Below are 25,308 nucleotides of genomic sequence, written 5' to 3'. Positions count from 1 at the left end.
GATCGACACAGGGTTCAAGTGGTTTAAAGAGCTTTATTATTGGTTACTGCTTGTCTGATGTAGGAATTTTGCAAATTCACATTAAGTATAGTACAGTATTAGTATACAAGGAACATTCAGTATTTCTCAGATCTGTACAATTAAATCCTGGTGCACTGTCATTCTTACCATGAACTACATTACCAGGGCCTTTTAAAAAACCTTGCAGATGATACCTTGTTGAGGGTAGATGGGGGATCCACCCTCAACCCCCTATCTGCAGGACTACTTTGTTACTCTCAAGTGCAATATCATGACATGTTCACCTTCAGTTGGGTTCACTGTACAGGCAATTAAATATCACTGTTAACTCAATTAAACCTCTCATATCTATCAAACTAAACAAATACTGTCCAAGGAAAACACTTCCATCTTCAGTCACAATTCACAACCCTGAAGATAGTGTTGACGAAGTTCTAGTACAATGAACGAAGGGCTTTTTTAGTGAAGGTAATATGTGGTAGGCATCTGCAAAGTTTCCCCAACCCTGATAACCAGAGTCATATTTAGCATTGTGTAACTCTTCAAATAGTCTGTCTGTTTAATAAATATACGGCTACAGCACATGAAGACTGGAAACAGCTAGTTTCTCCTGTTTCCAGTCTTTATGCTAAGCTAAGTGGCTGGCTGTAGCCATTATATTGAACGTACACATATTAGAGTGGTAATGCTCCTGTCTGCTAACTCTGCAAAACAAGCTAATAAGCATATTTCCAAAAATGTCATACTGCTACACTGTACAGGGCACTCACACCGCAGTGTACTATAATGTTGTATCGTTGAGTTTGGTGGCAGCTGGTGTTTTTCCAAATTGACAATTACAGCCTTTCCAGATCTGATTAAAAGGAATTTAAATTTGCGTTCCCTATTCATGTTCAGTCTTTACATTAATAGGCTACACCTGGTGGTGAATAATTTGTTATAAGTATCCTACCTCACAAAGGCACCTATCCCTTTGCCCTTCGTATGCTTTTAAACTAGAACAGCATTGATATTGTAAAAACGTCCCGTTCACAAAGATATTGTACAGTAAAGCCGTCTAGGCTTTAACTAAAATAAAAACTAGAAAAAGACAAATTATTTACAAGTTAAAAAACTAAAGAAAATATACTTACAAAAACGGCTAAAAACAACAAATGTACAACATCAGCGGACACCTGAAATAGTTCCCAGGCACTTGGGATGCAAAACAGACAAAATTACACATTTGAGTACTAGAATCTATAGGACAATAAGATAAACATAATACCATTTGCTGTTGTTATTGAGGAATAAAAATACAACAATCCTTAGAGAGTAGAGTGAGAATACCTTCATTTAAAGTCACACTACAGCATGATGCTTTTTATCCTAGTGGTTTGTAACAATGTACAATCTGTACCTCAAAGTAACAGATGAAGTTGGTGATTTAAGTTTAGCAAAGTAAACTATTTGCTCCTTCAAAAATGTTCCCCAAAAAAGAAAGCAAACAAAAAGGGGCTAGTGGTCCTCAGTTGCCAGCATAATAGTATCAACATAATAACATTTCTTTAAGTAAGCTTTGACACATTCAAACCAAATGGGTGCAGCACAACACAATGCATGCTTAAACAAGCTGATTAATGCAAACACAGAATCCTGGGTTTCACCTTTACATTTAAGTAATCCAAAACTTTTCCGCTTTCCCTCGCTCCGATCACGCCACATCCTTTGACTTATGTCTCCGCTGACTTGCCTTTTATCCAGAGGTCATTGTTGCAAACAATGAGGAAACAAGACACCCTTTTTCTTGATTCTCTGGCCCGTTTCCCCTCTCTTATTCACCTGTTTGAAGGATTGTCAGTTGCAAGAGCCACTGCTTTGGATAAACAGTGTCTATAGAGGGTGCAATAAGAAGTGTAATATTGATGCAGTAACACAATCATTCAAGACACCCTGAGAAAATAAGCAAAACATTATAGAAAACCCTGGATTTCTGTTTTGCGTCCTGATTATTCTGTATGTGTTTTTCTTGGTATCTGTGCACTGGCTGACAATGAGTTGCTACGCATGCTGTTTACTGTTAAGGTAGCATTTCACCATCTAGAGCACACATTGCAAATTATATGAATTTTAGACATTCTTTTTAAAGACACAGAGGCCACTAATAATGACATTAAACAATATATGGTCCCCTCATGACAGTGTTCTATTCAGAATATGGCAGGATCTGAAGTTTTCTGTGTTTCTGTCTTCTACAATGAATACGTATGTAAATGTTTACATGATCTCTGTGTGTGTTTGTTTGAATAGTACATGCATTGTTACATACCGTAGGTGTGTGTGTATGTATGTGTATGGTGTGTTCACTCGTCTGCCTATTTACATACTGTAGATAGTTGAATTTCATGTCTGTCCCTTTTCTGGGTCAGGATGAGTGAGTCTGTGGGAGCCCCTGTGTTATGCAGATAGGCCTGAGCACATAGAACAGTGTCTCACGTTGCCTCGGTCAATGATCTGCCCCACAGACCAACACGTTGGCGAAGTCAAGTTCTTATAGCACAAACTGCAGAAACGAGTTAGTTGAGACTGCATGTGCTGCAGCCCAATGTCTTGAATGTAACACACACATTTAACGAGTTCATTTGAAAAGCGTCCAAGCATCCTTCCTCAGGTTGTCATATTTGCAAAGATCCCGATACGTCATCTGTCAGCAGTGACAGACAGAAGTCATTTGACAACTTAAACGCAAATCGTCTAACATGGCATGTAAATAATGTCGCTTTTCATGGATGCTCTTGAGACGTCTACTCCTCTTTGGTGGCATGGATTTGTAAAGTTTGTAACATTTAAAGATACAACACTGGCTTATGAATGCTATAAGTATGGGACAAATTGACTATGAATGTTTCAGAATAAAGATGCAGAGGATCAAGTTTTGGGAATGAAAGAGCCAGATATCCACAATAAATGTAATTCAATGATTAATAAAGTCGGAGAACGGTAAACTGCATGTCAAATAATGTGGAAAGGCAGGTGGATTTACAGGCTCAAAACCGGAGTGATTATAGACAGTTTCCTTCCACATAGGCTTTGAATTGTGTGGGTTTTAAAATGTGAGCATGGATGATTACAAGCACAGCCTGATGGTTACATGAAGGGTTTTTAGCTTGATTAGGTCGTCGATATTCAGTTGTTGTCTAATTTCTGGCCTCTCCCTTCATTTTCCCTTGATTAAACACGAAATGATTCTTCAGGACTTATGGTATTTGACTGCTGGCTTCATGCTCAAAGCGGTTCTGGCATGAATTATGTGGAGTGAGGGAGGCCATGGAAGAATATTAAGGTAAAGGTGGTTTGCTCACGGCTGAGCCTCAATCACACAACAGAAGTGGCGTTGGGCTTCGTAGCACTCGGGCTTAGCGCCAGACTCTGGGCGATGTCGTCACGGTTGATCTTGCGCAGCGCAGTGCACAGAGAGTCGATGCTGGCGCAGTCCTTGCTCGCCCAATCGGACAGGAGCGCGCGGACAGGATGCTCTTCCTGCTGGAAGGTGGCGATTCGCTCCTCCTTGTATCCTAGGAGGCCCGCCAGGTTGCACCAGTCGCTGTCCTCCATGTGTTTGCAGTCTCCTTCGTTGCCACTGAACAGAAGCTTCTCCACTTTCTCTCTGGTTTGGAGAGGAAGGAGCAAACAAGGCTCTTCATCCATGGTGACAACTGCAGAGAAAAAAAGTTCATGTCATTTCATTTATTTTAATTTGTATTACTTTCATATATTTAGCTTGATGTAATGTTAAAAGAATGCTAAATCTAATTACATTTATCTTTTCACAAAACTTTGAATTGTTTCAATATATTCGCGCTCCGTGGATAAGCGCTCAGATAGCACATGAACTATGAAAAGGCATCAATATGCAACAATCGTTCCTCACTCGTTCTCCCAACTGTCAGTGTGTAAACTGGTTCGTCAGGGCTGGACTGGAAACTGACAGGAGCACATGCTGCCTAAAAAAACAAACACTGTTGCTCTGCCAGCGTTGTAATCCTAGTTTCCTGATTTGCTACAGTAAGTTTAAAAAGTATTTTGACTGGCGCGGAGGAACATTTTAAGGTGCAGTCTGTGTTTACATTCACAGTACCCATCACACATTATTGTGGATTAGAAGAAACTCAATACCAGAGGAATTCAGCGCCAAACAAACAATGACTTTTGTGCTGAACGTGCTTACGCCCAATTTAAGTGCAGTAGTTTGATTAATGATTAAAGGAAGTATTAAGGGAGTGGCTTCTGTTAAGGTACAGGTATTAGCATGTTACCAGTCTGTGCCTGAGTCTGGCCCTGCTGCTCCTGCAGACTTTGGGTGTCCACAGAAATGCCACTGTCGCTGTGCAGCTTCTCTCCCTCAGGTGACGCCGTCTGGTTCTGGTTGGCTGTGCAGTTATTGGCTCCTTGCTTGTTCTGCTTGCAGCTGTTCCACCTGAGTGAAAGTGAATCAACATTTGCACATCCATCAGATATGAAGCAGCATTAGCATTTCATTTGAGCTGGGTTTTTGGCCACCTTATGAATGTAATTCCAAAAATCATGTTCACATCTTTGGTCTCCTCCAACTCCTGAGGGAAATATCTGGTTCTTTAGCTGCTGAATGCTCCATGATGTTCACCAGCCCGTCGCTAGTGTTGTCTACTTGTGGTTTGGTGCTGGTTAGGTAGTGTACCATATTTTTTTTGCTGAAGACAGCTGCTGGCTGCTGCCAAAAACAACTTTAATTAGAGTGTTGAGAATGAATCAAAACGGTATAATTGCCCTCGTAAAACCCCAAAATGAGCTTAAGGAGCTGAATGAGAGCTGAGGGGAGGGTGATAATGCTCTGTGGGTTCATCATTATGTGTGTCCCCTTTAACATACAAGTAATCATATGATCTGTTGTAAATATAGAAACATTGATTATAGTTCTAACTAAGGGGTAATCTATGAAAAAGCCAAAAAGTCAGTTTCCGTGTTTGCCCACTTGTGCTCTGATCTGTCTTGAATGGCCTAAATCATGTACAGACTTGCAACACTGCCTTGCCATACAACATAGCTGGATAAACATATTGTACATAAAAAATGCAACAGTTAACGCCGGGCTGTCTGTGCAGGCATTAAGAGGGAATCATGAGTCTCACATGGATGAGAAGAGGGTAAACAGACCACATTGACAACACAGGACAACAGTCAGTGTGCTCTCATCCAGAAAAGCAGCAGATGATTTCATGAAATATGAAGCTGCGAAAATTAAAATCTGATTGGATTTTGTTGTCCATATGCATTTGTAATGAGCATCAAATCCATTTCTCTAACCATCAGATGTTGAATTTCAAAATGTCTTTTCATATGATTATAATTTTTTGCTTTGATCAGCAGAGAGATAAATCTGAGGGATCGCAAGATTATTAAGAATATGAGATCTGTCGTGCTTGTTTGAGCAAAAAAAAAGAAAAGAGCTTCAACATTGTAATCCAGAAGTGGGTCGTCAGGCACATGTTTTAGTTGTGTGCTTTTAATTTTGTTTCGTACTTCATTTCTTCTCAGTCCTCACCTCTTGAAGATGATGAAGGCCACGAGGCCGACTACAACAGCTGCCAGGATGGAGCAGTAGATGGGGATGAGTTTGTCGTTCAGATGGTAGATCGGCTCCTTGGAATCACCTTTAGTGGTGGTGGTGGTGGTGGTGTCTCTCGGCCCCTCTGGTGGGGGGGTGTCTAGTGGGAAGTCGTCATAGGTGGGCGTGAAGTTTCCCCAAAAGGGCGTGATAGCCATATCATCGTAAACTGTAGTAGCTGTGAGAATAAATTAAAATAGTCAAAGTTAGGCATGTACAATAAGCTGAAAGAGACTTCATATCTGATCAAATCAAAAGGACATTTATTTCTAAGACTTTAAAATGGCAGCTCAGAGATCTTTCAGGTCAAATATTAGCAACCGAACAAACTGTAGACGCTGCAGATCAGGACATTGTCAGCTTGAAGATATGATTGGAAATTTCGTCGGATTATTCATTTTCAAGCTCTTCAAAATCACTTCTTTCCCCATCTAACCAACCTTAAACCAGTGTAACCATGAATGTCTCTCATGCTGCAAACACAAACATTACATCCTACATCACTTGGTCAATTCCCCTCCTCCCCAGGGAGCCATTGACGTTGGTAGGAGCAAGTATGTCCATCCACTCCTGCCCACTCTCCTCCGACCATTAACGCTAAGCAGACATGTTCGCTCCTCACCGCGGATGTGGAAGCCTATCCTCGCCTGTCACTTACTTACAGTTACTCACATCCTCAACAGTAAATCATCATGTTGGCTACCGAGGGCTCTACATACTTCAGGAGAGCTGCTGAATGTGAGGCGGCCATTGTTCAATAATGAGGTGAAAACATTTTTAATGAGAGCTTATTTAGATGGATGCATGGAGCAGCTGTGGGGCTTTTGTTGTTGTAATAAGTACTTTATGGTAACACCAATATCATGAACATCCTGTGAACGTATTGTGCTGGATGTCCATCACACTTAATCCTTGACCTCATTGATTATTTACTCATCGTTAATGTTTTTCAACAGAAATAATGCTAAAGATGATGTTGGTGTCATATTTCTCTGAAGCCTAACAGGACAGATGTTGCCCTACAGGGTAATCCACTTCACTGTGCCAGTTGTATTTGATGTGGGACACTTGGCCAGTCAATTTGCTGTATTCATAATTTTTGAGTGTATACACAACGGTCATAACTGCCCGTTTGTTGTGCTTGTTGGCATTAGTGCTTAGCCAGCTTGATATTTTGACCTCCAGGAGCTTTCAGCTCACTCAGCACAGCACGTCTTACTTACAAGTGGCTAGCTAAGGCCAGTGATGTCAGCATGGGTTGGGGTTGACTACAAGTTTAAAAAAGCAAAAAAAAATATATATATACATATATATATATATATATTGCTATACATATATATATGTATGTATATGTATATGTATATGTATATATATATATATATATATATACATACATATATATATACATATATATATATACATACATATACATATATATACATACATATATACATATATATACATATACATATATATATATATATATATATATATATATATATATACATATACATATACATATACATATACATACATATATATATGTATAGCAATACTAAATAACGAGTAATGGGAGTAACTTTTAATTAAAATACCAAAATGGTGAGCTAACATCTGTAAATAAAGTGCCATAGAAACACTAAATACATGCAGACGGACTTCTGACTATGCACTGTTTCATATCAAATTCCTTTCCATCCTCTTTAATATCCCCCCATAGACAAACACAGATACATACATACTCACCATAAACACACACACATACACACTCGAAACCAGACACCATTCATTGACTGAAATCTTCTTTGTCCAGCACAATGTCTCCTCCCCATCTCTTCATCCTTCAATCGTCTCTCTATCCATTTTACCGCTGGCTACACTTTAGCTCATCGTGAAAGCCTTTGCCGTATATTGCGGCATTATGGGATCCCTGAAGATATGGGTCATGTGATCCAAAGTTTTTATACCAACTTCACATGTTGGGTTGGAAACAGTCTCCAGAAATTCCAAGTAAAAACAGGTGTGAGACAAGGATGTGTGATGTCAGCTTTGCTCTTCAATATTACCATTGACTGGGTAATGAGACAAACAACTGAAGACCAAAATAGAGGTATTCGATGGATACTATTTTCATCACTTGAAGATCTAGACTATGCAGATCTCTCTCTTCTTTCACATACTAATCGACACATGCAGGAGAAAACATCCCGCCTCAGTGATTTTGGTCAGAAGATTGGCCTGAACATCAGCAAAAAGAAAACAGAAGTGATGACTCTGAACATTCCCAATCCCTCACCAATTCAGGTTAACGGAGAAGATCTCCCTAAAACTGACGAGTTCACACATTTGGGCAGCACTGTCAGACACGAAGGGGGCACAGATAAAGACATCAAGAACCGTCTTAATAAGGCAAGGAACGCTTTCAAAGCACTGAATAACATATGGAGGTCACAGCAGTACACCATCAAGACCAAGCTTAAATTGTATCAGAGCAGTGTTTTATCCACCCCATTGTACGGTTCTGAATGCTGGAGAATGACACAAGAAGACCTCAACAGACTATCAACCTTCCACACCAAGAGTTTAAGACGAATACTGCACATTTTCGAGCCAAACACCATTTCAAATGAAGAACTGTATGACAAATGCCAACACGAAAGCATGGAGACCATCCTAATGAGAAGAAGATGGGGATGGATGGGACATGTGTTGAGAAAAGATCCTGCTGATATCACAAGAACAGCCTTACGTTGGACACCAGAAGGGAAAAGAAAAAGAGGCCGACCAAGAAACACATGGAGAAGAACTGTGGAGAAGGAGATGCAGAGCCTAAACCACTCATGGGGCACCATCCAGCGACTCGCCCAGGACAGACAGGAGTGGAAGACTTTTGTTGCTGCTCTACATGCCAAGAGGCATAAAGGGAAATGATGATGACACTGTAGCTCGCTCCTACCAGGCGTTTCCTTTTCTGTCAGTCAGTCTTATAGTCATTTGGACGTCCCTTTTTTCTCTCATTGCGTCATATCTTTTATTCATTTGTTCATTAACCATTTATCTCATCCAGCCATCCTTCCTTTTATACATTACTTTGCTCTCCCTCCCGCTATGATTAAGAGTTAAAAACAGGGCCCTGAGTGCATTTACTGAACCACTCGCTCAACCTTTTACATTGAATGGTCTGGCCTCAGAGGGGCGTGACCTTCTCCTGCTGAGCTCAGCTTGTTTCCACAGTGCAGAGAGCGTCGTCACTGGACCGCTGCTCTCAGTCGGAGAATTATCATGATGAGCCATTTGAACGATCAGCTCAGCAACAACTCCCTTATACTGTAACCTTTAAGTCACAAGCTACTTGTATAATTTTGTATTTAAGAGAAGAAAAATCTCCTCGTATCAGAAATTAAACAATTTATTTAAACCAAAATATATGTATGTATTCACTTTCCAAAGTGCACAGAAATATATCACTTTCAAGGGAGATATGCAGCTCAACAGTACAGATCATACTGATTTAACAAATTCAAAATAATTCAACATTGTGCAGACGTCGAAGCTGCGAGGAAAAAAAATCCAAATTTGGTGACTTAAGGTTTTCAGATGAAATGCTCTTTTGTGGGTTTGGATAATTCTCCTCATGAACTTTACTGAATAATCTTCACAAAGGTTAAAACAAGGAATTGACATTCTGGAGCGTCATGGTTTTCACTGGACAGCAACATGTCCAACAGAAAGATAAATTGCTCTCTTTGCATCACTGTTTGTTTCCTATTTTCCTCTACAGTTAAATCTATTATTCTATAATTAATGTCATGAATGCTCATGTTAAATCTCAGGTCTATGTGCCTTATCAAAGTGACCATAATATGTTGTATAATAAGTCCTGAAATTCTCTTCTACACTCTCACCTGGATCCACAACACCCAAATAAGGCCCTTACTTAAACCTCACAGTGCTTTAAAATATGACCTCTTCAAATTCTAGGAGTGCAAACTTGGAGGATCTGTGTAACTGGTCAAAACCTGGCAGTAGCATGTCATTAAGATCATAAAAATTGGGAGATGCGGAGCGGTCAAAATGACAGGTTCATCCAACTGTAACCCCCGTCAACAAACCGTTTATTGTAATTATCGTCAAAATAAGTGGAATTTTCTTCCCGGCTTTGTCTGTTAATGATTAACGGGTGACTGGAAATCCGGGCACATGTACTTGCCAGCATTAGATGTGTAATTATATAGAAACAACTCGTTGCTCTCACAGTGTGTGTGTGTGTGTGTGTGTAATTTGTGAATGTTTACGTGTATGTGTGGGGTGCTCTGTAGCAGCCACGCCTGACTTTAACTCGTCATTCCAACCTCTTGCAACCAGGTGTTGCTGCTGTTTCGACACTGTATACTTTATAGCTGACTTTGGTGTTGAACAGAAAGGAAAGGGAGGGGCTTCCGACACAAGCAAGTTGTTTTTTTATCACATGTCATTAGACTTGAGCTCCGTCACGACTGCTGCCAGGACCTGTCCAACAACACGTGCTTTTGTGTGTGTGTGTGTGTGTGTGTGTGTGCCTGTTCTGCGGCAGAATGTGATCGGCACTCGTAGAGGTCAACCAGAGAAACCGGAGAGTGCAGAGGAGTAACTCCATCGCTTTTATCGATCAGGCCTCATTCTCAGCATCTGTTCGCTCTCTCCGCTCTTTCAAGCTCTCTGCATCTCTTTCTTTTCTGCAGCTCTCTATTCTCCTTCCTGTGTGCTGCTCTCATTGTCATTTATTTAGTGTTGTACGGTTTACCTATGGATTTGTTTCACATTGCTTATCTTTTTGTTTAAATACTTGGTGCAACTTTCCAACAACTAATGTCTTTATTGATGGTTAATAAACCAATTATAAGTTGCCAGTTGCCTTCTGAAAAATATTTTTGACTGTTTCCTTGTGCCCTCAATTTGGTAATAATGCAGTTGACTGCATGTATTAAGAATATGATTTATTTATGAGCATTTAATCATGATCAAGCAGAAAATGTAGAAAAGGCCACATCTGTATGATGTGTTTACTCATGAATTGAAGACAACTACAAAACTAGCTTTCACTGTGACAGAAATAATGCTTCAAATGAGCCAACAACACTAAATTCCTTCTTTACGCCACATTGCAGTGATTCAGCTCCAGACCGATATGGTAGATAAAAACTTGATTGTCACTGAGATAAAGCAAATTCCACATACTGTAAATCCTCACGAGGACAACAGCTTGACTCCCCAAGCAGAACTTTTGGCAAAGAATGAACGGCACGAGCGAAAGCGCAAGTGTTGTGGTCACCCTTGGACCAGATTGGCCCACTCATGTCAAATCACCTCATATTTATCCATATCTGGAATGTCGAGGGGCAAATTCCTCGGATGACAGGCGACTTCAGGAGACTGAGTCATCGCCACAAGGGGTTGATTCTTGTTTGGCAGCGGAGAAAGAGACACAGTCGACTTTAAAACTTCATTCATGGTTACAATGCTCGTATTGTGTCTCGCAGGGAGCAGAAGGGTTAAAGCGGGAAGGTCAACTGTGGCCATAGTGGCCAAGTCAGATGAGATATAAGTCAGTAGATGTGTGGAGACCAAGCTGTAGCCACACAATGAATGACTGTGCAATACAAAGAATGTCAATTGTTTAGTCAGACTGGTCGGTTCATTCATCAGTTATTGATGTGTTAATGCTTTTGACGTAGGAAATCAGAAATGTCGATGCCATTTTTCCTTTTTTAATTTTTTCCCCCATTCGTCTTTCTCTCTTTATCTGTCTGTCAGACGCTTGCTGAAATTGACTATTCACTAAGCCCCTCCCACAGGCAGCAATTGTCCAATCATAGCTTAGCAACCATAACTAGGCATTGTAAATATCCACATGTTTAAGTGGAGGACATGGGTTCAAGGAAGTTCAGAAGGTGGTGACTTTCTTCTTAGTCTTTGCAAAACCACAAATACAAGAGCAAAAGTTTAAGAAAAGGATTAAACAATGTTTGTCTGCTGCAAACGTCAGTAACGGATAGTAGGAAGCATTTCATACTTTGTGGAGTGACAGGATATACGATTATGTCGTATTTCAACTATCCACTGATTAAATAACGGGAGACAGTTCAGCAGGCTAAACTGATCAAGACTCAAAAGCCTGCTTTTATCTACCTCGATCGCAAATCAAGGACCCATTGTTTAAAAAATGACAATACATTTTTATTTGTAAATATGCCACTCTTATCATTTGAAACCGCATGCAGTTATAAAACATACATTGCAACAGTAACTAAGGGTGGCAGGGCTTATTCAATGTTTCATTGCACATGCACCAGTCTGTTGACCTAAATCAAGAAAAGAAAGCCCCTCTCCACCATTCCCTTCTTCAATCGGTCCATGTTCTCTCTGCCTCTGTCTCTCCGTCTTGATTTCGTTGAACTGACCTGGCCCTGAGTGCTGCGCATGGGGCTAGTTAACAGATTACACTTTCTGATTTCTGAAGGGCAGCCTGTCGATCGTTAGGGTCAAACCAAACTCAGGAAGGAAGCAGCTCCCTCCTCCTACTCACCTATCAATTCAATAACCAAATGCACTTGGCCCAATCAACCTCCCATCCCCCTCTTCTGCTTCCTTTTAACCGCACCCGCTCTCGACCTTTCATCCTTCCATATGCCGTCTCAGATCCGTAACGTCCAACAAATCATTTTATTGATTTCAATCCGTGCATAGGAGCAGCAGTACCGGTGCCTGTCTGCATCCACACAGCTGTGTGCGTGTGTGTTTTGTGACTCATATTTGAGTAATGCTTTAAACTTCCTTTCAGTGCGTGTATGTGCATGAATGATAATTGCATTCGTGCTGAAAACCTCAACCTGTTGCCCCTTCTGCCACAGGACCAGAGTCCCTGGCTTTGGGGTGATAGGTCAACCTACATATGTGCAGTCAATCCTGGATACAATCTCCTGAGAGGAACAGAGTCAAAGAGTGAAAACCTCTGTTTCTCGCTCGCCTTGAGGGCTCGTAGCCAAAACCGCAGGCTGATGAGAGCAGACAGCGACTTCTCCGTCAAACTCAAGCATTGCTCATAGAATGAGTGCATTTTCATATAATCTCTCCATGGGATTGAGGGTCATTACCGCGTAACCATCCTATTATTAGTCATATCTCACACAGGTTTCATACCCAGCCTGCACTCCATTTCTTCATACCTGTCTCCTTGAAATTGCATTTGTAACGTATGAACTTCTTTTTCCAATACTGTTATAGTAACAAACTGTTCAGGACTGTGACGCAAGAAACCGGGGAGTCCTGCATGTGGTTAAGTTTATCAAGAGCTGTTAGCTTGAGATTGGTGAAAGACTGTATTTTCAGTTAAATGTGATAAACACATCGTGCCTCGTGGACTGCCAACTTCTTTCTGTATTAAACCAAGATGAAGATGATGATCTTTTACTGAACTTAACTTCGTGCTACTACTGCCTAAACATAGCTATTATAAAGATTAATAATGCGGTGGTTGCTGTGATATTTTGGCAGAAAACAAATACGTTGGCAGGGAACATTTTACTGTTGTATTTTACAGCTAATTAACATTTCCTGATTTTGTTAATAGACAATGTAATCTGGACGGCATTGCATTTTCTTAAAAACGTATTTTCAGTTGCAAAATGAGTTGCATATCGATAATTTCTAGCAGACAAGGTTGACCGATACAGTATTGGTTTGTCTTAGCTGATTTATGATAACACAGTAGATAATGAGGCCGCTGCTTAACTTCACTTGTCTCAGTGTTGTTGTGACCCCTGAAAGGATTGTGGGGATTATGCCATGTTGTTCAGTGCACATCCCCAGGGGAAGACCCCTCTCCACATAGCCTCACATGACCGTCAACCTCTGACCTCGCTACGCGGCCTGCAGGAGAGTGGAAGTCATATCACACTTAGATAAGCATCTTGCCTTTAGACCCTCAACTCTGTGGGTCCGGCGTAACAAAGTCTGGTCGGTAGAAGTATGTTTTACCATCAGAGAGCTGAAGAGAGCGAGTTTGTTTTTTCACATAAAGAATCAAAACAAACCACGAATCCCTTAAGAAGCGAGGGAGGAAATTGGATTTCCACCCCACATAGCAGCTGAGCTTTTACATAAAGGGGAAAATTCAACACTGGCCTAAACTCAAATATAATCCAAACGATGACAGCGGTAAACCCAGCTTTCACTCTCAAGATAACCTACAGTTTGGTCAAGGTGATATTCTGGTCCCTCCACCTTCAGTTAAACTATGTATCCAACGTCTCAAGTTACAACTTGTCTTTTCACAGGCAGTGGCCTTCTCCTCTGTCTCTCTCCTCCCTCCTGACTGCGTTTAGCCTTCAGGCTCATGTCGCCTGACTCCACAACACTAATGGATATGGACATCTGGCAGCACTACCGATTTATTTGTAAGTGCTGATAACGCTTGTGCTTTGGTAAAAAGATTACATTAGAAATAAAGACCACATGATGGGTTAAAAGTGAGGATTAACATATGATGAAGCTAATACACAATGAGCTGTGTCACAGTGCCTGGAATAACAGCTAATTCACATTCAGCATAAACTACACAGGGTTCACTATCGAAAGGATGTTTTTGTATTGGAGCTCTGGTTCCTTATATCTTGATCTTGGATGAATCATCTCTTCATCCGACACACTTCTCTTTCAAACCACAAGCTGAATAAAGCTGCACTCAGCTGATTCCTGACTGTAGTCTTACCAGCGGCTAACATTACGGCACGCTAGCCGCCTCCCAACACCTTTAGCCTTTGCACTAAGCTAACACGTACCCCAACCATTAGTGATGTAAAGTTAAAGAAAGAATACAGACCTGCAGATGTTTTGCACCAAAGTTCAGTTTTATAAATATCACATTCTCAGTGAAAACTACAGCATGCTGCTACACAGTTTATACATTTTGAAATGTTGACAGCAGCTGTGAGTAATCAGATCAGGGAACTGCTCAAACTAAAAAAAAGACGACCAACATTTCTGAAATGTATCTGCTTGTTCAACAGCTGGATCGTTGATCATTGAAGCAATTTATTTTATTTAAAAATGAAGCCTGATTATAAAATCAAGTCGTGTGGTTAAAATCAGGTTTAATCCGTACAGTGTCTGCCAAGCAGCCAACTCTCATTGCTCAAGATCATGACCTTAGAGCCTTTAAATAATATAAATCCTCCCATGTGACTGGAGTTTATAAATCAAAGCAAAGCAAATAGATGCCAAAAACAGGAAGAAAAAGTCACAAAAACATATCTGTATCTGTTTTATCCATTAGAAGCTCCTTCAATTAGCCCCATGGGCTAAACTCAAAGCCCTAACAGGCCAAACGGGATCATGAAAGAAGCACAAAGGACCCACTTTAGCCTGGCACTCGCTCTGTCTTCACCACTGTGATAACAACTGCTTCAAACTGCTGCTCCAACAGACTGCATGGCTGATCAACACACTCCTTTCATTGTCATTTCACAGAAGCGTTGATTTGATCTGTGATGCAGCAGGTCATTCCAATGAGCAGTGACTGCAGTTGTAAGGAATTTGTGTTTTGGAGTGTGATACCCACAGGGGGTGCAATGATATAAAAGAAATCCAGTGCTCAGTTCAGAGATATGACCTCCTACTAAACCCTCAACATCGAAAGAGTGTGGTCTTTGTATCTGTGGAAGGGATGAGTCCGTAAAGACAATGAGACGAGCTTCGGCCTGGCATTTGGGTCGATGGGCCAACAATGTCGATAGTGTCGCACTGTGATGATCTGATTATGTGGCTGACAATGTGGATGTCCAGTGCATCGCGCTGTCCGCACAGTGCCGGACAGCGAATCTGTGCTCACATAGACTCTATTCAGGCCATCGTGGCCTTGGCCAAAGTACTATTTCATTCAGCTTTAGTGGCTCTGTGCAGACGTTCATGATGAACTTGACCACTGTTTTGATAGGGTCATCCCACAGCCGTTGGCTAAATAGCTGAAAAATAAATGATAAATCAAATGTCTTGTTAAAAGAATAAATCAGTTTTTGAGCAATCCCATGAATGCCTTATTCTTAAGTCTGCGTTCCACAAGTTTAGTGTCACAAATGTTGAACATATCAAACTTAATGGCCTGTTATAAAAGGGCCCATATTGTAAAAGTGATGAGGATATCTAAGAGCCAGGCTAGCTGTTTCCCTCGGTTTTTGTGCTAAGCTAAGCAAAGCAGCTGCTGGCTGTAGCGTCATGTCTACATATTTGAAAGTGGCATCAATCTTCTCATCTCCCTGCTGGCAAGACAGCAAATAACCAAATTTCTCAAAATGTCAAAGTTGCAAGAGTCTGTAACATGTTGACACCTCCTTGTGTCCCTGCAGAGATCCACATATAACCTTAAATTGTGGCGTACAAGCCGACTACACATGTGTAAACATGTGGACAGCACACACACCCAATGTAGTATAACCAGGAGAATGTGAAGGTCTGTTTTGGGATTTTCAAGGTCTTAATTTGGCACATTGTGGCTGAAAGTACACTTCACTATGAGCATCTGTGAGCTAATTGTCTTACCTTGACAGACTGTATCAGTGAAGGAGGTGCAGAGCTGTAGCTCTTCCACATCATCACAGGTAGCGCAGGGGATGCAGGGCTCCCGAGAACTCTCCTGGTCCGAGTAGGTGTCCCCGGTGCACTGCTCACACACCGTGTCATGGTCAGACTCACAGCTGAGCAGCATACCCTCGCCTTCAGGACATTTGGTGCAGTGTTCACACCGCTGAGAGAGAGAGTTCATATAGTAGCCATAGTTGCAAACACAGGTGGCGTCGTTGGAATCTGTGCAGGGCGCCTTCATGCGAAGTAGGCCTGTGCATATTGTGCAGGTTTGACATCTCTCTGTGTGACTGAAGTTTTCTGAGAACGTTTCACCTGAAAGGAAAGGGAAAGAAAAAAGCCATTTAGCTTTTTATCTGCAAAAAGCCTGACTTCGGATTCTTCAGCCATTCCTTTAAAAGCATTTACACGATATGCACAATCGTATTCCACCTCCATGCTGCTTATTTCCAAATGAGACTGTGGAATATTGTAACTTACCTTTAGGTTTTCCCTATTATTAAACAAAATGGCCTGTTTATTGTGCTTTTATTGTGCCCAGATATACAATCTTCATTTATTTATTTAATTTTATGTGTGTGGGTGTGTGTGTTCTGAAATGCACTTTTAATGATCCCTTTCTCTTGATTTGCCTTTGATACTTTGTTTAGGTACAGTGTTACTCCCACCTAATTGAATTGATGTCAGTTGCATTGTTTTATGGGTATTCTGTGCTGATATGGTACAAATGTGTTTAATAGATAGCTAATATCTTTCTAATACATTTATTTTGCGTCGCTCTTACTCACAACTAGACTATAGAAGTGTAAAATATAGCCTACGTTAAATTATTCAAAGGTCCCTGGTATGTTCTCTATCTTGTAAGGTGTCCTTAGCTTAAAAAAAATTGAGAACCTCCACTTTAAATCAATCACATTAACAGTTGTTGGATTACAGTAAATGTGTGTCATAAAGTGCAACTGTTGTTTATCAACCTGGGAAGGGCTCGTTTCTGTTAATACATTTGGATTCGGCTTTCCAAAGTCACACTGTCACAGGATTTCTGTTTCATACCCATCTCCCCCGGTGGTTATGTAACAACTTAGATGCTAGTCTGGACGAGAAAAGATTCTCAAGAAAACGTGTTTAAAAACATCTTTTTAAAAGGATTTCTTTCGATGATGAACTTACATACATCACATATCTTTCATAAATGCTTTGTATACCTGACAGATATGTCTGCAAGGGACGCAATCAATATTGCATGTTTTATGGAATTGTATTTCGTCTGGATAGAGAACTGGAAAACACACTAAATTATGCAACAGACCTATTTGTAAGAGCAGCTTGTGTGTGAGTGAGTGAGTGAGTGAGTGAGTAAGTGAGTGAGTGAGTGAGTGAGTGAGTGAGAGAGATGGGGGGGGAGGTGGAAGGTGGTAGGTGGGAGGTGGTATTTTTCAGCAAAAATACCAAAATTCTCTAGTTCCCCCTTCTTACTTTTGAGGATTATTTTCATCTTTTCTTTGTCTTCTGTGATAATAAAATGTATATCTTTATTCTCAATGTGTTGGTCAGACAAAACAAGCAATATGATACCATCATCCGAGGAGTTAAGAATTTGTGATGGGAATGTTCACTGTTTTCTTCAATCTACAGACCAAACTGAATTAATTAATTGAGACAGTAATTGGCAGATTAATTCGTGACAATGACATGAATTGTTTGTTGCAACACTAAAGTAAACTAAACTAAACAGGCTGATCCAGACATGCTTCCAGTCAAAATAGTTTGCTGCTACATTAAAAGCTCCAGATCTCATCTTTCCAGATCTTTTCTCAGTTGTTCTGTCGAGATTCCTTAACTTAAACTAAACTAGTGCTGCAACTATAATGTTTTGATTTTCATTCTGTTCATTCTTTCCTCAACTAACTGTTGTGTCTATAATTTGTCAGAAATTTGTGAAAAATGTCCATTACAATATTTTGAAACCTGAACTGATTTTCAATAAATGATCATAGAGTTCTCGGAAAAACAGAAAATATTCACAAACTGTTACCAGAGAATTTGGGGCATTTATTAATTTTATTTCAGCTCAAACAAATCAAAAGTGTGTGTGGTAGGAGACTGGGGGGGTTGTGTGACATGGCATATCAAGTTTTCGGTCTGCGTCACTGGCCCACCAACCACGGCAAACGCTCTGATGATGCAGAGATTAAAACAGAGATGGAGGACAGATAGACCCTGAGACACAGACGCAGAGACAAAGACAGCAGAGACTCTGTCATTTGAGATGAATCTGTCCCAAATTGGTGGTCCAATGTGGGTCCTTTACATTTTTGTTCCATTATGGAAGTGGACAACCTATCGTCCAATCCAGTCATACACTGTTACCCCCCCCCCCGCATTCACCCCATTATCTCCTGCATCACCCTCCCTCTCATCAAACAGACATACACACTCTACCCTCACCCCCCTTTCTCCCCACGAGTACTCTCAGAGCCATTATCATAATGCCATGCATCAATAATGCAAGTCAATACATTAATAACGTTAGCCTGCAGCATGAAGGGGGGTTAAAGGAGGGGGGGGGGGGGGCGGTACAGACGGTCTTTTCCTGGCTCAGCATATCGCATCATACTCTAACTCATTTCAAGCCTTTGTTTTCAACGCCCATAAAAGGACTCCTGACTTTATCCGCTCTGGGTGCTGCGCAGCATGAGGTGTGTGTTGGGTGAATGTGTGGGAGTTTTGTTTCTGTGTGTGTTCTTCTGGACGTGTGTGTGTGGGTGTGTGTGTGGGTGTGTGTTTGTATATGAACCATTAGCTGCTGGCTGAGAAGTTGTCTCCATTCCAGCTGTACAGCTGTACTTGTTCTGTTTCATCTCCACCCATCTGTTCATTCATGTGTGTTTCTACTGGCCCTCCTTTTTAGCACACCAGCCAGGCCCCTGTTAACGATCTACTAAATGAAGCCTGAACGCTGTCTGGAAACCGCAGTCCGTCTCTTATAAATGGATGCTTGCGCACATTAGATGTCGTCAACTGTGGGCGACATGCCTGAAACAACACACGCAAAGCCATAATGTTGAAATAAATAAAAGTAGTTTCTTTCATATGAGTTTTTGTTAACAACAAAAATGATTTGTTGGATTGGACAATCACTGTTTCAGGGCCGGGTTTAGTGAATAGTCGATTTACAGGTAGGAGACTAAATAACCCACTGAAGGCTGAGACTTCAAAACAAGTTGATGCTAAAATGCTTCTGCTCTTTCAGCCTGCATTACTGATCGAATCAATGTGCTTGATGTGTTCTTAAAATATCATGGTGATGTTATCTGATGGAGAGTTATCCACTTTGCATTTCTCTTTTTCCATGAGCCTGTCTGGCCTCATGGCAGCTTTGAGAGCATGTCACTGTCTGTGTTTGTTTATGTCTGAGCAGAACAAGCGCTGTGAGAGTGAAAGTTATCACCTGAAAGCCTTCATGTTGTGCAACAGAAAGCAGGAACCTCAGAGGCACAGCTAAAGCCTAAAATATAGTTTTTATGCAAACATAAGATGATAAGCAGCCCCACGGCAACAATATGTTATAAAGATGTAACTGAGACACTTCTAAAAGCCTAAATCGTTCCAAAGAAGCCCATAAAAATACAAATAAATCATTTTCTCCATGTCCATATTCTCTGACTTCTCTCACGACCTTGAGTCTGAATTATGTTCTGACTGTGGGGCTCCTTGGCTCAGGGTTTGCCTTCCTTCACTGACCCAGGGAGGTTTACAACCACATAGAATAGTCAGGGGAAACTCTGGGAACAGTGAAGGAACTGGCTGTGGACCAACCCTGGCCTCTGCAGGCTCAAGCTGGCCTTTGTCCTCCCATAATAGAGTTAAAGAAACAAAAAGAACACCTTAGAAATGTTGATTTGTTTTCCCTTCACTCAAGCAGAAATGTACAGAGGATCCTTAAATATCCCTTTGAGCTCTTCAATCACCACTCAGTCATGTTTAAAAAAAATCTGAATCTACACTGCTTACCATCTTAATCACTGTGACATAACGTGTCTGATGCTTTAAATATCTTCCCCTGAAACAACATTTGGAGCTGGTCCCACTCTTGTATCCTCCTAACATCACTGTCCTCATAAAGTCTTACGGTCCGGCACAGCTTCTCTCCCTACATGGTGAGGGCCATGAAAAGGGCAGTTACGCTGGAACACAGTGAGTTTGATTCCTGACACGCAACTGAATAAGTCTAAGATTTTACATTTAGGCATAATAATTAGTCCAAACTGATGTTCAGATCTATGATGTCGGCTAATCTGAAAAACGGTGTTCTGTCTTCAGCCACACTAGGGGCAATGTTAGTCAGTCAGTCCAAACTCAAATATCGCGACAAATCTCTCATGGATTGCAATCAAAGTTGGTAAAGGTATCCGTGGCCCCCTGAGGATGAATCAAAATGACTTTGATGATCCTCCGAACTTTCCATCGAGCTCCACCAGCACACAGAATGTTTGGCATCAATTGAGACGATGTATCCGTAGGACTTTGGTGATCCCTGACAATTTGTATTTAGCGCCATCATCAGGTCAACATTTTCATTTGTACAATACTTTGGCTTGTGACCAAAAAAAACTCAAATTGTCGACTTCCGACTTGCAATGGGGAGCAGCATAGCATTTAGCTTATCGCGCCACAGTAGTAAAGGACTCACTGAATCGCTACCCTGGCTATAAACCAGTCCTGTTTATGTTCCTGAATTTGTCTGAGTTGCTTCATTCAAAATTCAATTCTGTCCAAAAGTGGGATGAATAAAGAGCTAACTATCACCAATGCAACCCCGAGCACTATACAAAAGAAAATGCTACAGCAACTTAACATTGATGTCATACAAAAACAAGATTGTTTTCACAAAAACTAGGAGAAAGTCAGATTCATTTACCGTTTATCGGCCCGCAGGACGCTTTTGAGTCGTAATTCAAACTTTGCGGAAACGTCTATGTAATTCACGATCCTGCATTCCTAAAACTGCTGTTAGAACCATGTGTCTCCTCCAGGGACAGTAAGTACAGTAGAGGATTTTCATGAGGATGACATAACTTACCATGACCTCATGTCACCGTGGCAGCACATGAAACACTGAATCACTACCACTGTTCATAAAAACCAGAACTGAATACATGACATGATGTGTGTGTGTCACTATCTCTGCACTAAGACATGTGACCAACACAGCTTCTTCATCAACGTGTGTGTATGTGTGTGTGTGTATATGACTTTTGGGATACTCACTGTCAAGGCAGGGGAAGCAGACAGTCTGTGTGACTCCACATGGTTTGAAGACGCCCTCGCCGGGCTGGCACTGCTCGCAGCATTCTCCACCGGTTGTATACTGACCCGACAAACAATCCTCCTTATTGGCCACAGCCCCAACCTGCCAATCACCAGAGATGAAATCATCATTCAAAGTGGGGGAAGCAAAGTAACATCTACATTCAGCAGCATCCATAAGAACATGAACACAAAAAAATGAATGTCGAGCCATTGTGTAATGTGAGCAACCAAAGACTGTATTTTCCAGAGGCCTGAAAGAGGAAAAAGCATCCAGTATTTCACAAGAAAAAGCAATAGAAAGAAAGACTTTGTCTCTAATCCTCTGGGATTCCCTTTAGATTTATTTTGGAACCACTAAACCAGCGGTTCCAAGCGTAGGCGTCAGGACAGTCCAACAGGGATGGGATGATTAATGGGATGGGTAAAACCAAAATGCAGATTTCAGCGACACTGAACTGTCTATTGTTCTGGGTTCTTCCTCTTTTTTCTATGTTCTTGTGAGATACTAAATAGCTTTTATATACTTTCTTTGGTTGAACTGCTTCCAACTCGTAGACTCATGGGACCAGTGATTTGAGGTTGCAAAGCCCAAGCCAATTTTAAAGGGTCGCAAAGCAGAGAGTTTGGAAACCACCACTCCTTATTCTTACCTGATGCTACACGTATGTATGACTCACTTCAAGGCAAACTTTAATTCTAATACTACATTCAACATGTGCATTTTCAAAAGTCCCATCCACACCTAAAGTCACAGATATCAGTAATAAAAGTAAAAAACAAATCACACATTCAGACCAGGTAACTCTGGAATATGTTCTCTTTGCATTCTTCAAACAGTAACCTGTTGAGTGCTTTATCTTGGCCGCTGACATGTGAAGATGTTTGTGCGTGCCTATGCATTTGCAAATGCATGAGAGTGCGTACACGCTTACACACTCATGCCCGGGCCTGGATGTTTCCAGGATTCTGTGTCTATGTGACCTTTTGCAGTTTATCATACTTAATCATTCGGGGATTTTTTATTTTTTTTAACTTCCACACACCTCGGTCTCCAAAGCAAACCTTGATGAAATGTTTTGCCTTCTGCATGTTAGTAAGATTAAGCCATACACTTGACTCACACAGTTTCAAGGTGTGTGGGTGTGTGGGTGTGTTTGTGTGCGTGCACGAGTGTGTGTACACCGAGGGGTGCATTAGGGTGAAGGCGGTACGCTTGACATAAAGCGTCAAGAATCAAGGCTCGTTCAGGTATGTGTGGAATGCCACTGGCAAGAGTGAGGAGTTCTAAAAAACATCAAGTGTCCCCTCGGGCACTTCTAAATCAGCTGTCATATCTCCCTCTCGCCCTTGATGATGTCACAGCCCATTTACCTTCAAGTCTCGAGTATTCAGTTAAACACGTTGTCCATGTTCAAAAATGTATCGTTGGCTTTGGGGAAACTTTTGACGTGGAATATTTCATGAGGAGTGCTTGATGATATCTAAACATTTCCAGAAACGTTCCTGTTTTACAATGGGAAGTCTCTTGGGAAACAAAGACATTGATCTTATCCTGACTTTAATTGAATTAATGAATCCTCCGATGTTGTTCAGGCTCTTTAGTCATTCCGAACTTACAGAAACCAACTGAATATGCGGAAATTGGTTTCTCGAGATGTGCCACTCTAACACAGTGCAGCAAAAAACAACAACATATTTGTCAGTCGTCAGAGCTTCACTTTTCTCTTTTTATTCACCGCAACACACACACCTTACGGAACAAGCATTCATTCAGAGACGAATCAAATCTGTCATCCCACACGCTTCCCCGGGAACTGCCCCCTTACACACCCATCACACACGTTTCATCAGCACACGTTTCATCAGCACACGTTTGGACAACCGCATAAATAGCCTCACGTGAACAAACCTGCTCCAAAGTGTCTGACTGACGCTTTTGAAAGGATTCCAAGTTCCAGCGTTTGGCTTCTACTTAGTGTTTCTCTGGCCTTATTCTAGCTCCGGGTGTGGGTGCAACACCAAAGCATTTCAAAAGTCCTGAAACTCAGATTAAAGTGCATCACTAATGACTGCTAAATTGTGCAAACAGATGAATTAGAGGGTAATGTGATTTGAGCAAATAGCTCGTGGAATGAAAGAAAAGGATGCACTTAGCAAGTTGCAGCTCGACTTGCACGTTTCCTGTAATTGTGTTTTAGATGGAAGGTACAACTTTTGTCAGCTGATCTCCCTGAAGCCAAAGCAACGAGCAAGTTGATCGCACACTCACATCAACAAGCACACATCAAAACATGTGCAGAAGCATCTGGACACATAACTTCAGAGCAACCAATCTTACTAATGCTGCAGTCAATTTCCAGTTGGAGGCACTTAACCTCCGGACCTCAGCTGTCAGCGCTTGTTAAGCTATTAGAGTTCCACAGCCTTCCAATAAGCTGCGCCTAATTTAAATCCATGGATCCTGAACTGCCGTGGGAACACCATTGGCAATGACATTACAGCTAATACCTTCTCAAACAAAGCTGAATCAGCATCTCTTGTGAAGTGAGAGGAGCAGACAGACAGACAGACAGACAGACAGACAGACAGAGAGACAGAGAGACAGAGAAGAAGAGAGGGAAGTGAGTGTGAGGTGAAAGGAGGAGAGGACGAGTGAGGGGGGGATGGTTCGGGTTGTATCAATATTGCATGCGCTGAGCCAGCGGAGGATGCATACCCATCAGTGGAAGCAGCTGTCATGTATCAGTGATGCAGACTGTTCCTTAACTAGGACCTTGACAAGCTGCGTAGCCCTGGCTGACCATGTCCTGTCAGATATAGAAAACACGAATATATTTCCTTCCTGGGCCTGCATGGCCTCAAGGGAATTGGAGATAAATCGGGAAGATTATAAGATGCGACTTCCCAGAGCTTCCATCAGGATTTCTGTTGTTGATTTCTGCTAATGGAGGAAAAATTAAAGTCATTTCACCTGATCTATGAACACATGGTTTATTGGTGAGCTCCTTCACAGAGGCCACTGTGACACTGTTATTGGCCTGCCATCTGCAAGGCCACATGTAACTGAGAAGGGTGGAACTACAGATCCAGCAACTGGAGCGGAGTATCAATGCATACATCCGCTCTGCTTTACATTGTCAGCCCGGGACTGAAGACAGGACAGGTGCAAGGACATAAAGTTTCCAGACCTAAAAGATTTACCAAAGACATTTTTACAAGCAGAAACCACAGGTGGAATTTAAACTGTCATATAGTCAGTGAAATTTCACTTCGATGCAGGGAAAAACCTGTAACTTGTAGCCTAACGTTAAAACATGATGACTGCTGAAGGCTGGAAGCAGAAAAGTTTGCGGAAGAGAAGTTTATAAAAAACGTTAACGACTTAATAACTAATAAACTCATAAATAGGGCTGTGTAAGAGGCTACTCACCACTCCAAGTAACACTAGTATGAAAGCGGAATTCATCCTGTAGGGCCTTATCCTCACAGAAGGGTCAATCGGTTTGGATGCGACGCAGCAAGATGCGGGTCTCAGTCTCTTCGAGGTGAAATAATCTCAGCTGTCATCGCTGCGCTTCTTTTGCGTTAACTTCTTGGGTAACATTAACTGTCCAGGAAACTCTTCGCTACCGACTGTGTGTCGTTAATCACTCAGTCCAGATGCTGTGGCTGCACGCAGTAGCCAGTCAGTGTGAAAAGTCGCTGAGATTTCCCCATTGGATGTTCGGCTCCGG

General features: G+C 41.5%; 1 protein-coding gene across 1 annotated transcript; it reads right to left on the bottom strand.

Annotated features, from left to right (window-relative positions):
* Positions 1 to 21: 21 nt before the first annotated feature.
* ngfrb (nerve growth factor receptor b) lies at positions 22 to 25,308 on the bottom strand. Its single transcript, XM_079293348.1, has 6 exons — positions 25,005 to 25,308; positions 21,533 to 21,674; positions 16,220 to 16,576; positions 5,582 to 5,822; positions 4,317 to 4,477; positions 22 to 3,716 (listed from the first exon to the last, which is right to left on the bottom strand). The coding sequence occupies exons 1-6, from the start codon at positions 25,038 to 25,040 to the stop codon at positions 3,376 to 3,378; spliced, it is 1,278 nt and encodes a 425-aa protein (XP_079149474.1). The 5' UTR covers positions 25,041 to 25,308; the 3' UTR covers positions 22 to 3,375.

This window comes from Melanostigma gelatinosum (assembly GCF_949748355.1).
Source record: "Melanostigma gelatinosum genome assembly, chromosome: 21".
Taxonomy (NCBI): Eukaryota; Metazoa; Chordata; class Actinopteri; order Perciformes; family Zoarcidae; genus Melanostigma; species Melanostigma gelatinosum.
The sequence above is the reverse complement of the archived record's forward strand: the minus strand, read 5'-3'. Positions and strand labels throughout refer to the sequence as shown.